Below are 13537 nucleotides of genomic sequence, written 5' to 3' on the forward strand. Positions count from 1 at the left end.
TATATATATAGATATATATCTATATATCTATATATATATATATAGATATATATATCTATATATATAGATATATATCTATATATATATAGATCTATATAGATCTATCTATATAGCTTGGAGGGGGTAGAGGGGGGAAGCTGTCCCCGGGTGTTGTGGGGGTAGAGGGGGGAAGCTGTCCCCGGGTGCTGCGGGAGGAGGGGGGTCCCTGCGGCTACTGAGTGGAGATGGGGTACCTGTCAGCGGCCAGCCTGACACGGCGCTGCCACTGCTGTATCTCCCCCGCTGCTGTATCTCTTGCGGCGGATGGCGGTGTCGGCGGTCCCTCGGCGGTCAGTGTCGGCGGTCCCTCTGGCGCAGGGGAAAAGACCCTATGATTGCCGGCGCTGCTGTATCTCCCCCCCGGCGGCCGGTCCTTGCGGCGGATGGACAGTCAGTGTCGGCGGTCCCTCTGGCGCAGGGAAAATAGTACTATTTCTTTCCCCTGCGCCAGAGGGACCGCCGACACTGACTGTCCATCCGCCGCAAGGACCGGCCGCCGGGGGGAGATACAGCAGCGCCGGCAATCATAGGGTCTTTTCCCCTGCGCCAGAGGGACCGCCGACACTGACCGCCGACACCGCCATCCGCCGCAAGAGATACAGCAGCGGGGGAGATACAGCAGTGGCAGCGCCGTGTCAGGCTGGCCGCTGACAGGTACCCCATCTCCACTCAAAATAGGGTCTTTTCCCCTGCGCCAGAGGGACCGCCGACACTGACCGCCGACACCGCCATCCGCCGCAAGAGATACAGTAGTCACCCTGCCAAACTGCTATAAAGCCGGGTATGCGACTACAGGGTGACTACCGCAACTGTAACTATTGTAGTTCATTATTTCTATAAAGCCGGGTATGCAACTTGTCAGTTTGCGGTAGTCACCCTGTAGTCGCATACCCGGCTTTATAGCAGTTTGGTGCTCATTATGTGCATGGCGCCACTCCTCCATATACACGGTGCTGCTGCTCCCCATACACTGCACCACTTCTGCTCCTGTGACCCCCTTACACTGCGCCTCTCCTTCCTTGACCTGGGGCTCTTCCTCCTGTGCCTGCACTGAGTGGGGAGACGGTAGATGGTGCGCAGGGCATCCGCATAGAGGGACTATGAGCCTGTCAGTCTGGTCTCTAGATCAAGTCTAGCAACAGCGCTGGTAAGAAATTATGTACAGTATCTTTTTCAATATATTTTTGTACTTTGTATCTTTTTCAGTTCTGCTTATATCATGAATCTTTGATCTGTTTTCTGGGCTGCTTGCCAGTTATACAATGTAACTGTTTTATGGTTAGTTCTTCATTGGTTAAGCTTCTTACGGGAGTTAGCAGAGTTTTATCGGAGAGCAATATTTTCTTATTTAAACAGGTAATTTGGGGCTGTATTCTGGTAGCTTCTCTCTTAAAAAGACCATGTGTGAAGTTATTTTGTTTCATATATTATTTCTTATTTGCATATAGGCAGTTTGATTTAAGGTGTACATGTGAATGCATTAATTCCTTCTTTAGTAATTAATCCTTTGTCTGGAATAATTTGGCATCCATACTCAGTCATATGCAAATCCTTGTGTGTCATTCAATTATTAATTCCCTTCACTGGTGTGATATGAGTGATTATTTGTTACACAACAGTTGTTTCCAGCTTAATATCTGTGTCTAGCTCTGTACGGGCTTCCACAGTTTTTGGAGCATAACCCGTCTACATAGAACTTTAGTCACCCTGCCGATAGTCATATATATATGTCAGCCGGCAGGGTGACTAAAGTTCTATGTAGACGGGTTATGCGTGTAAACTTTAGTCAGCCGGCAGCGCTGCTGCAGTCGCTCTCTCTGTGCCTGGATCTGGATGTGTCTGACTGGTACCAGTGCTGCAACCCCCTCTGGATCTAGTGGATCTTACTGACCGAGTCAAGGAGCAGCAGGTCCCCTGTGTGAGGCATGGTAGTGTCCCCTAGTCATGTATGTGCCAGGGATTCATACTGTAGCTGCGGGCGAAGTCGCGCGACCCGGGCTGTCCTGTCCCTCCATGCCTATGGGTACAGTGTTGCTGGTGGGTGCGTGGTGCAGCTGCAGAGCTACTGTGTGAGGAGTCAGAGTTCCAGGGCTGGTGCAGGTTGGGCTTTTGGGAGTCGGGATTTTACTGGGGTTCCCAAACGCTGCATGTGTCGTTCCCTTTGGAAATTGAAGTTGCTGCTGTTTGAGGTCCATTGAAATGAATCTCTCTGAAAGCTGGGCTGCAAACAAGATGAACCCCCCCTCCGCGCCGCTGGAGAAGACTGTAGTGCGCTGGGCGCATTATGTATCAGCCGTGGATGGGTTTAGCGGTAATTGTAATTGTGCTTGTAAAACAGTAATATTTCCACCCAGGGCCATTTTTAGCTATATAGAGGGGGCACGGGGCGACCTGCTGTATGCTGAGGGATAATTTAGGATGTTAGTGCAGCGGGCAGGACGATCCTGAATGCCTTTCCTGATGCTGTAAATCTACCTTAAGCTTCCCCTGCCGCTTCCTCCGTCTCAGGCTGTTAGGGAATTGGCAGATTTTTGGCTGATTTTATTAGAATTTTTTATGTAGACTGATATCCAGATTTTTGTATATTTATCTTTATTATGAGTCCACAATTGATTCTATTTGTGTCTGCGGCTAATGATCATTTAACCGCCGCTCTCTATATCTCTAAGCGGCTTCTTAAAGTTTAGACGCATAACCAGTCTATATGTGCTGTAGGAGAGATGATGCAGCTATGGAACGCCCACATGGGCGTTCCAGCTTTGGCAGTATAGTCGCAAGGACGGCAGCATATCGATCGAACGTGCGTACACACTGCACTTTTGTTCCGATATGAGGCCGTCCTGTCGGATGAATATTAAACTGCAAAGAACCTTCGACCGACCGAGTTTGGACGGACAAGACAGTTTTTTGCCGTTTATCGCTCGTACGGGACAGCGTACACACATATACAATTGAACGGCTGTCCGACCCAGAACGGAAGAACGGCCCGACAATTGTATATATGTGTACCCAGCTTTAGATGGACAATCTATGTGCACTGCAGGTGGGGCAGATGTTACTTGTGCAGAGACAATTAGATTTGGGTGGGGTTTTACTTCAATGTGAGATCTATATTGCAGTGTAAAAATAAAGCAGCCAGTATTTACCCTGCACAGAAACAAAATAACTCACCCAAATCTAATTTTCTCTGCACATTTTAATCTGCCCCCCTGCAGTGCACATGGTTTTGTCCATCCAAGAAGGATTTTGTCAGAAAGAGTGAACTAGATTAAGGACCATATCCAGGATCCAGGTGATTAGATGATGATCCACCCCAGAGTCAACCAGCTTTTCCCCTAGAAGTGTGGGCTGAATGGTGTTTAAAGCACTGGAGATGTCAAAAAACATTATTCTCACAGTGGCCCCAGCTCTCTCCAGATGAGCCACTGCTGGGGGAAGCCGCACGGGGAAAGAACTGATTGCCAGGGGAAGCCACTGGTCGCAGGAACATGTACACACAGCGAACATATCCCCTGCAATAATGGCTAAAATTGCACTGTGTGTACGGGGCTTTAGGAAGTAGAGGAGTTGTCCACATGCTATCAGGGGTAAGGTTGTCATTTGTAGAGATGAATGAACACAAAATACTCTAAATCCTGGAAAAACTGGACATTTTAGAATAATGTATGGCTTTCGTCTAGTTAGACCTCGCAGATTCAAGTGGTCCACAGCAGATATCGGAGATTTGCGCTGTGCACTGCTGGCACTGAGGTGTACCCATATGCAGCAAGCTCTGGTAAGCGTAACATGGAAAACAAATGGTGACACTTTCCCAGAGTATCCCTCTCTTTGCTCTACAGCTTGCACATGTGCAGGCCGATGGTCTTCCGGTCTTCCTTAAGCCTCGTACACACGGGGGAGATATATTGCTCAGTTTCTCCTTTTCATCAGCGACATGAGATGGTCGCTGATGAAAGGAAACCGCTGCCAGCGGTGCCGCAGAGGTAATCAGCTGGTCGCAGGAGCAAGCTCCTGTGACCAGCGATTAGAATAGGGCTGAAAACGGGAGCGGCACACTCCCATCACTGGCAATATGGTTGCTAGCGACCATATTCCCAGCGATTTCAGCCCCTATCGCCCCCGTGTGTACACAGCTTAACACAAAGGACTCCTATGTCTCTCCTATCAGAAGAGTTGTGCTATTAAATGCTGCAGTGCATGCAATAGAGGGTGACATGTGTCGCACAGTACATGCGATATTTGGTACACCCAAATGTGTTGTTTTCATTGCTTCCCATCTCATTCAGTGTATAAATGATGCTGGAAATTGACATAGATCTCAAAGAGAATGCATTGCAGATCCAATAAAATAAACTCCAGAAGTATTTGCATATGCGTTGGGCTTGAACAATATAACTACTGTTTTATCACAAAATAATATATATATATATTTTAAAGCAAACTCAGTTTACTAATATACGGTTAGTCCACCTCAGGTCATTAATGTTCTTTCCTTTCTCGTTGTTTACTATATATCTGATTTCCTACTATCCATTGTGTGCATTCAATATGCCATTGTCTTCAGATAACTTTCCCTTTCCTCTTCCTTTCCTGTGTTACTCCCCCTATTGATTTGTTTGTGTGTCTCATATTTGTTATATCTTGCTATCACTTGCAGCCACCGTTGGCTGTACTTTACAAAATGTGAATCCATTTTTTTAACAATGCAGACTGAATGACTTAATACATATCAAACACATACTAAATGCATGCACAAGGCTGGTGTGATAAGAATGCTTTTTATTGGTGTTTAAACTTGTATTGTGAGCCTAATTGTCCTATTGTGTGCAGATATATATTATAGGCTTCATCATTTATTTATAAGGTGCCACAAAGAGCAGCAGCACCTGACAATGAGGCATAGAACTAAACAATAACAATTTACATACACAATGAACAAGTAGCAAAGAATTGCATTGAACAAAGGAAGGACATAGACAACCATGAAGCATTCCTATGCCCTGTTACAGGAGAGTCAGAGAATAGGGAGACCAGGCAGAAGGTGACTGACAGAGGGTGCATGTGGTCAGGATAGGGGTAGCAGGAAAACAAGAGGAAAGAGGGTCTTGCCCATGAGAGCTAGCAATGTTATGGGGTAAATAGCCAGCTAGGTGTGTACTTGAGCGTCCCATAATTTGTGCAAGCTCAGCATGTCAATGCATGAAAGACAAGGACAAAATATAAACATCAATATGTTTTTGGTGGTGGAAAGGGAAGGTATATACAGTAAAATTCAATGCCCAACCCTCTGGCCCTACCCATATATACACATACCATACACAGCTCCCAGTAGTTCTTAAATAACTATTGCATTTGGGAAATTGTAACAATTTCTTAGCAATGTTTGACAGTGAAAAGCCCCCACGAATGTATAATTCTGCTCCCAATACCCTAAACAGTATAAGTTACCGATTAATTATATACACAATAATGTATGCATAGCTCTATCTGACAAGCAGCAAATTGCTGAATCATTTTTTTTTATAATTTACAAAGCTTTTCATTGACGCCTTTAATCTGTTTAAATAAATAAATTAGCATTATTTGAACAGCGAGTGTAATTTCCTATTGGGCACAGTGCCTCCCTACTTGCATAATCATACTCATCAGAAACCCAGAAGTTAATTCCAGTCTAGCAGCAGCACATGGGCTGAGCTATCATGTTACCCATTGTGGGTGCAGCAGGCAGTCCATCCAATCGGGCCGGGGGTGGCAGGCCTGCACCGCCCTGCTTACCAATAGGGAGCATGGAGTAGGGCGGGGCGTGTCCACTGATCACTAGAGATCGCTGTTCTCAGCCTTCCAAACACACACAGCGCACACTGACTGCATTTGGAAAGGACACATTCACCGAGTCTGTGGATTTGGGTAAGTACTGTCAAGCCTGTCATTTCATTGTCCTGTGCATACATGAGCATACATAGTGCAAAACACGTATGTGCTGTAATTAACTATATGCTGCTACTAGCAATGATTCCATAGAGCGGCAGGTTAGAGCGCAGCTGTGTGACAGAAATGCATTGGCACATTATTACTCGGCTTTGTTCAGAGACTGTAGTTGCCTGGCAGTGAAGGGGTGAAACTATGTTTGTAAAATCTTTTGTTTTCCATGTGAATCCCGTGTGAGTGTAATGCAGATCCAGCTGGGTGTGAAAAAGAGAAACAATCCTATTACAGCGCTGTCTGCAGCCTGCACATGTCACCGTCCCTACAGAAGTGTAGGCTTGTATTTATATGGGCACAATTGTATTACTTCATTCGGTTTTTTTGTCTTGTTGCAGTTAAGCTTTTATCTTTTTTTTTTAAGTCCTTAATTCATGTATGTGTGTCACTGCAGCTTTGTTTTAACCCTGAATTGAAAATCCCTTTTTGGGAAGGGTAAAAACTGTGTCACAAAACAGGAGATCAAGTCCGATTAGTTGCTTTTAAAGTGATGAGCTCTACATGTATTGACCTTTATTTATTTATTAACAGTTTCTTATATAGCGCACACATATTCAGCAGCGTTTACAGAGAATAATTGAACATTCACATCAGTCCCTGCCCCAGTGGAGCTTACAATCTATATTCCCTACCACATGTACACGCAGACATTATAGGGTTAATTTTTGTTGGGAGCCAATGAACCCACCACTATATTTTTGGATTGTGGGAGGAAACCGGAGTACCCGGAGGAAACCCACGCAAGCACGGTGAGAATATACAAACTCTGCACAGTTAGGGCCATGGTGGGAATCGAACCCTTAACCTCAGCGCTGTGAGGCAATCTATTCAATGTAACATGCTTATGTAATTAAAAAGGAGCCTTTCCATCAACATTGTGTTTGCTATTATGAAAAGGAAATGTAACTGTTAAATTCAGAGTGGCATTCCACATGGCTGTTTTAAGTTGTGCAGCTATCTTTTATCTTCTCATATAGTATCTATAGCAGGTGGTATTTTATAAGAATGAATACATAAATAAAACATTTCTGCTTTAAACATAACACGATCAGAGCTTACTAGGTGCACCTCTTGTTGTCAGATCCAGCCTACAATCTCTAGCTTCGGTAGCACTGTATTCAACACAATGCCGCAACAGAAATAGTTCCACATGAACCAAATACACAAGGAGGTCATTCTGGTTGAAATGCAAAGCTGCAAAATTTGCATCTTTGCGTGTCCTTTAAACGCCACATGAACGACCGCTGCATGCACCGCGAATGTCCCCGCACACATGTGAATGGAAGTTTTGCATAAACATCCATTAGCAGCTTGTGTGCAGAGTGAAATCATTTGATGGTCACCGACCATCGAGTTATTTATACAGTGTATGCAGATCTAAGACACTCTCTCTGGTGTCTTAGATTTGCGGGCTCCCAGTATGGGAAGAGTGCGGGCAGCTGACTTCAGCTGCCCCCCCCCCCCCCCCCCCCTGCATCATCAGCAAATGCCCATGAAAGCGCTGCCCGCAGTGCTGTGTGCAAGCGGCCCGCGAATAAGCAATTTGCCGTGGACGCTCACATCAAGAGGCTGCACATGCGCATAAATGTTTATGCACATGCACAGTCGCAAAACATTGCCCACCGTTCCAAATTCACAGCGGTGCGTGATAATCAGAATGACCTCCATATAATGTATTTGTGTGCGTGCGCGCATGCGTATAGTGATAATGCCCCACAAATGTATACTTCTGCTCCCAATACCTTAAAGGTATAAGATACCATTTGGTTATAAACCCAATGTAAATGTACAGTATGCATAGTTGCATCTAACTAGCAGCTTATCTATGGAATGTTTGAACCCGTGCATCTTGCATGACATTCCTTAATAACCTTACAATCAAATACATTTGACTGTTGAAATGTATGTATGTATGTATGTATGTATGCATAACATTTTGTAAGATTGAATTCCTTCCTTAGAGCAATATCGTATGTATTTATGTATGTCTGTCTAGTGTCCATGTGTCTCTGAAACACTGCCACCTGTTGGCAGTGAGTGAAACTACATCCCTTTCTCTCACAGAGGCAACTAGCTTTCAAAGCTTTTGCTTCAAGCGGGCTTACGAGTATAATATATATAAATATCTCAATCATACATGTGTTTGGTATTATTTCATGTAATAGTGGGTATTTATTAAAACTTGGTGAGAGAAAATTGTGAGATATAATGTAGTAACCTGCCACTGCCTTACATTTTGAAGGCTGTTTCAAAAATTATAATTAGGAGCTCATTGAGTGCTACTTTATCTCTCCAAAGTTTGATCAACAATATCGCTGAGGATGTCACCATAATACAGCATATACTATTTGTGAGGAAACAGCACTTCTTTACCTGATTAGTGATTATGTGGATAGTATCAACAACTTGAAATAAATGGTACACGAGGTTGTGCTTCGGGCTGTTTACACAATATGAATTATAGAGAGCAATTGACTCACTGGCAAAGGTCACTACATCAATTACAATAATAAGCTGGAGCTGTTCATAGAAATAAAAATAAATCTGAACTCACTCCGGGCAGCTTGTTGCCGTACACATGCCAGACTGCGTTTGCGTAAGAATATTAAAATGTTTCCGAGCAGCGTAAGGTCTGGTCAACTATTATCTATCTGTATCCCAACATGAAGGACACAATGCTCTATTTTTGGTCTTCCCTCTTAATTGATGATTACCATCACCTGTGGTGAGACGCCTTTCTGATCACTTAGGGCGAGATGTATTAAGCTGAAAATGCATTAAAACCCCTGTTTTACCGCATTTTCCTATGTATTAAAACCCAGCCGCAACGATACCGCATAGTAGGGTATCGCCACCTTTGGGTGGCGATACCCTATAGAAGCCTATGGGCTTCTTTTCGCCTTGCCCGCCACCTCGCCGACCCCCCTCCCTTCAGCTTACCTTCTTGTAGATCCTCCTGGACCCCCGGGGACAGCAACACTGAGCTGCCCCAGCTGCAGGGGAGCAGTAGGCGGCTGGGAGGTGACGGACACCACAGAACAGGTCACCGCACCGCGATGCCAGCCGCATATGTTAGTACATATGCGCTGTCGTGGTGAAGGGCAGCGATGTATATTAATACATCCCGCCCTTAATCTGTTCGAAACAGGTGATAGCAATCATACATTGAGAGAAAAGTCCAGAAACAGAGCATTGTGTCCCTCATGGAGAGGCTCATGTTGGGATGTATGCATATGTAATCTCAGGCATACCTTACCTCAGTCTTCAAGGCACATTTAGCAGTCCATGCTTTAGTGATATCCAGGCTTGAGCACAGGTGACTTAAATAGTACCATTTTGATTTAACCTTCTGTGCTGAAGTATTGATATCAGTAAATCCTGCACTGCTAGTGTGCCCCAAGGACTGAGGTTGGCAATGCCTGGTTTATCTGAAGTTTTTGTGTCTTGTGATATAATATTTTCTTATGGTTAATTTAAAAAAATGTGCCTTATTCTGTTTTCTTAATGTAGGGTATGGCAGACCCTATGATGATGCCAACCTTGCACAATGGGCATCCCAACTATAGGATGGGCATGAACACTATGCAGAGTCAACCTCCTCCTCATCCTATTCGATCCATGCCTTCAACGCCAATGATGCAATATGGAGCTGCCCATCCTGATGTAAGCATGAGGACACGGATGGGTATGCATATGTCGGCCCCTCTAATGTACACTGGGCAAGGACAGTCCTATATGGGAACTCAGCAATTAATGGCTACAATGCATCTTCAAAAACTTAATACTCAATACCAGGGATATCCAATGATTGGTAATCCTGGACTTACACAGGGCTTACCGCCTTACAGAATGGCACCCAATCACCACCAGCTCATGCCTCCCTTAAATGTGACAGATGCCGACCTCATTGATGAGGATGTATTGACATCTCTGGTTCTGGAATTAGGCTTGGACAGAATTGAAGAGCTGCCTGAGCTGTACCTGGGGCACAATGAGATGGACTGTATTTTGGACTTTGCAGGAAAACAGCAGGTTAGCACCGTGACATGCTGATGGACATGCTTCTTAAAGACACCAGCACACTTCATTTGCACTGTGTATGGCTTCCTGGAAGCCCTCTGTAATTTTCTTTGCTCTTGACAATGTGGTATGATAAGGATGCCTTGGATGGATGACAGATTATATGGTCATTGTTCTGGCATAAAATGGTGGAAACAGACTGGTGAAAAGATCTTTGTCTAACTTGCACTAGATAGTAGCTTATTGTTAATTGGTTGCTGGGTCCTGTGCAAAATGTCCAGTGAGTCCTGCAGATTATTTTCAGAGAGTTTGCACTATATAATTGGGTGGTAGCAGGCTTAGGGGAATATAAGGAATCCATTGCAGAAAGCCTGTTGGACCCACAGAATACGGTCTCAAACAGTAAAGGTTGAAATCCTGTTGTAGTTGGTTACGGGTCGATCCAAATAAAAGCTCAATAATGATATTATATTTACATTTCCTATGTTTTAAGATCATATAATACTTCTATAACCTTGATTTTTGTCATGCTTTGATATCTTTGTTATTGTCCTGTCATCAGATATGGTTTTCCAGGTTTATACTATACAATTAAATGATATTAAACAAGAATGAAAAACAGTTCATAGTTGTTTTAGAGAGATGGAACATGTTGCCTTTATATGGACAACTAGACGTTTACAAATAGTTTCTGAAGAAAGATGAATACTAGGAAGACTATGGTGTCCTCTTTGGATCAGAAATCTACGATTATTAGGCAGTATCACCCTGAGACAAGATTTGTGGCTCTACCAAAGTGGCTAAAAGCTTCCTTCCTGCTTGTAGTAAACTTGACTATGAACTACAGTAACCTTGAAAATTATTTCTTTCTCAGTAGCTGGACAAAGTGTTTTTTATTTTTCATTATATATTTTGATGATCATTGCGATCTTAAAAGGGCTGGTCCTCTCTTAGGCAAATTTTAACAAATGTTTGTACTATGCTTGCTGATTTAGTAGCGAACACAAAATAAAATGGCTTTGGAAGAATGCAGAAAAGCAGGTTATTTATCGTGAACTAATAAATCTAAGCATATTGCATTGAGATTTTTTTTTTTTTTATAAAACATTAAAAAAAACTCAGGTAATCCTAAGCACACATTTTGATTGCATGTATACTTACAATGGAGATGGAATTGGGCTGTGACAAAACACTTTTATGTAGGCAAGGGTTATTAACCCCCGCGCTGGCCGCTCACTGTATTTGATGTTCTGGGGGATTCCTCGCTGTCCTCTATTCCCCCAGACGGTGAGGTTCACGGCTAATGCAGGGAGCCCACTGCATTTAGCCGCGAACCTCGCCATTTTGGAGGTCGCACACACCGCTTCCATGTTGCTGTAAAAACCCAGGAAGGTAGAAATGGCATGTGCAGGGGGGTCAGTTGAATACTGACCATGCGAGCTGTAACAGCGATCAGTCCGCACTGCTCGCTGTTACAGCTCGCAAAAAGCATTGAATACTGCCCTAAGTTTTTACTTCATATTCTCATACTGCTAGTGCAATGAAAACTGCTGAAATACTTTATCAAAGAACAGGAGAGAGCATGTACTGTATGCACTATAAACACGGAGAGCGCCAGCCAGGAGTTCATACTTCTTTACCAATTGGAAGCAGTTTGCTGTCAAGTTGTAATACATTTTAACTTCTACAGTGTACAGGGCAGAGGTAGATTTTTAGGTGTCAGGCTTGGTCCAGCCTGTTGTGTTTACCCAAAGAACATCTAGCCTAGTGGGAAATCTCAGGAACAGTATTATCCTGTACCAGAAGCAGAACTGCAAGCAAACAAAATTGGGGAAGTAGTTTTAAGCAGTGGGTCAGTATACAGTATATATTTAAAAAAAAACACATATAATCAGGAAAATTCTCAATCTGTACCTGGAAACACCTAATTATATAGTGCCAGCATAGTCAGTTATACAGTATATACTCTAGTATAGGGGTGGGGAACCTAAGGCCCCGGGTCCGTATGCGGACTGAGTGGCCCGCCCAACTGCCCCGTGGCTTTTCCGGGAGTCAAGTACAGGGGAATTCTCGCAAGAGGTTGGTAGTTCTCGCGAGATTCCTCTTAATCAACAGCAGCCGGAGACTGCCAGTCCTAATTAGCGGCAGCCGCCGAAGCATGGGACGGCTGCAGCAGGACAATTTGTGAGACAAATTTTTACATATGGCCCCTGAATGATTTTTTTTTTTCCCCATACAAACGGCCCATGGCACAAAAAAGGTTCCCCACCCCTGCTCTAGTATAAACTGAGTTTCTTAGACCCCCCCCCCCTTTTTTTTTTTTTGCTGAAAAAGCTCCCCTCGCTTTATACTCGAGTCAGTGGCTTTAATAACAATGCCGCCAGCTTCCTGCACTGAGGACATGTCTAGGAAGTGCAGGAGGCCTGGCCACTACAGTGTGGCCACAGAGCCGGGAGATGCTGTCTTCAGGTCTCCGCGTGTTGTGGCCTAGCCTCCCTGCAAGCCGGAACCTCTATTTAGCCGGCTACCTGCCGTTTGAGATCCTCAGAGGGGATCGCGGCAAACGGAGCCGGGACAACGCGATTACAGTCCAGAACGGGTTGCCTGCGCCCCCAGAGCCACTGGATCTCACCCAGGACCTCCGATCCCCATTACCTGGATGGTAAACAGCACTGCAGGCTCCAGTCCTGGTCTTTCACAGAGGTAATGGTGGCCATCTTGGCAGCCAGTTAATGCTGCCTGTGGTGTCCTGTTATGCAGGGAGAGCAGCCTGTGGTGTCCTGTTATGCAGGGGGAGCATCCTGTGGTGTCCCGGTATTATTATACAGAGAAATTTACCACTAGCTGCTTCATTTCCCACCTTAAACTTATACTCGAGTCAATAAGTTTTCCCAGTTTTTGTGGTAAAATGAGGTGCCTCGGCTTCTATTCGGGTCGACTTATACTCATGTATATAAGGTACTTTTATATTGGTTAATGTGTGTTACAGGAATATAAAAAGGTACAATTTCCGGGACCAGTTGAAAGTTTGGAAGCTAGAAAAATAGACTTATGTGGGTGCAGCCCCCAAAAAGTCCTGGAACCAGTAATGGCAGCAAGTGTGGATTTTAGACTCAGAAATCTGGCAGAGCAGCGGGGTTCAAGTTAGGAGATTAATTTGAGATGAGTGAAGAGATGTCGTATGGCTGAAAAATACAGGCAACCAATTTAAAGACCGACAGAGAAGAGGAAGAACAATCTAGTCGCTACATTTAAAAAATATAACAGAGGTGAAAGTCTGTGTAGGTGAGGACCAGTAAGAATTCTGCAATGATAAATGTGGGAGATGAATATATAAATTAAAGTGTATCCAATATCTTGAGGAATGCTTGAATACATATCCCGAATACAGACGTGTCCACACAGCTCCTATTCTAAAATCTCAGAAAAATAGCCCCATTTATTGTGCTCCGGACATGGCAGTGACCAAACACAATCCTACAACCCTAATACTATT

The 13537-nt window shown here is 44.2% G+C and overlaps 1 protein-coding gene across 1 annotated transcript; it reads left to right on the plus strand.

The window, feature by feature from the left end:
• The first annotated feature begins 5830 nt into the window (after positions 1 to 5830).
• LOC146060337 (cbp/p300-interacting transactivator 3-like) lies at positions 5831 to 11069 on the plus strand. Its single transcript, XM_083173429.1, has 2 exons — positions 5831 to 5946; positions 9532 to 11069. The coding sequence occupies exon 2, from the start codon at positions 9535 to 9537 to the stop codon at positions 10072 to 10074; it is 540 nt and encodes a 179-aa protein (XP_083029555.1). The 5' UTR covers positions 5831 to 5946; positions 9532 to 9534; the 3' UTR covers positions 10075 to 11069.
• Positions 11070 to 13537: the final 2468 nt, after the last annotated feature.

Source organism: Crinia signifera, chromosome 2 (assembly GCF_055691185.1).
Source record: "Crinia signifera chromosome 2, ASM5569118v1, whole genome shotgun sequence".
NCBI lineage: Eukaryota > Metazoa > Chordata > Amphibia > Anura > Myobatrachidae > Crinia > Crinia signifera.

What these genes read in the sequence shown, in the direction of transcription:
- LOC146060337 (XM_083173429.1), top strand. Translation starts at nt 9,535, where the DNA reads ATGGCAGACCCTATGATGATGCCAACCTTGCACAATGGGCATCCCAAC.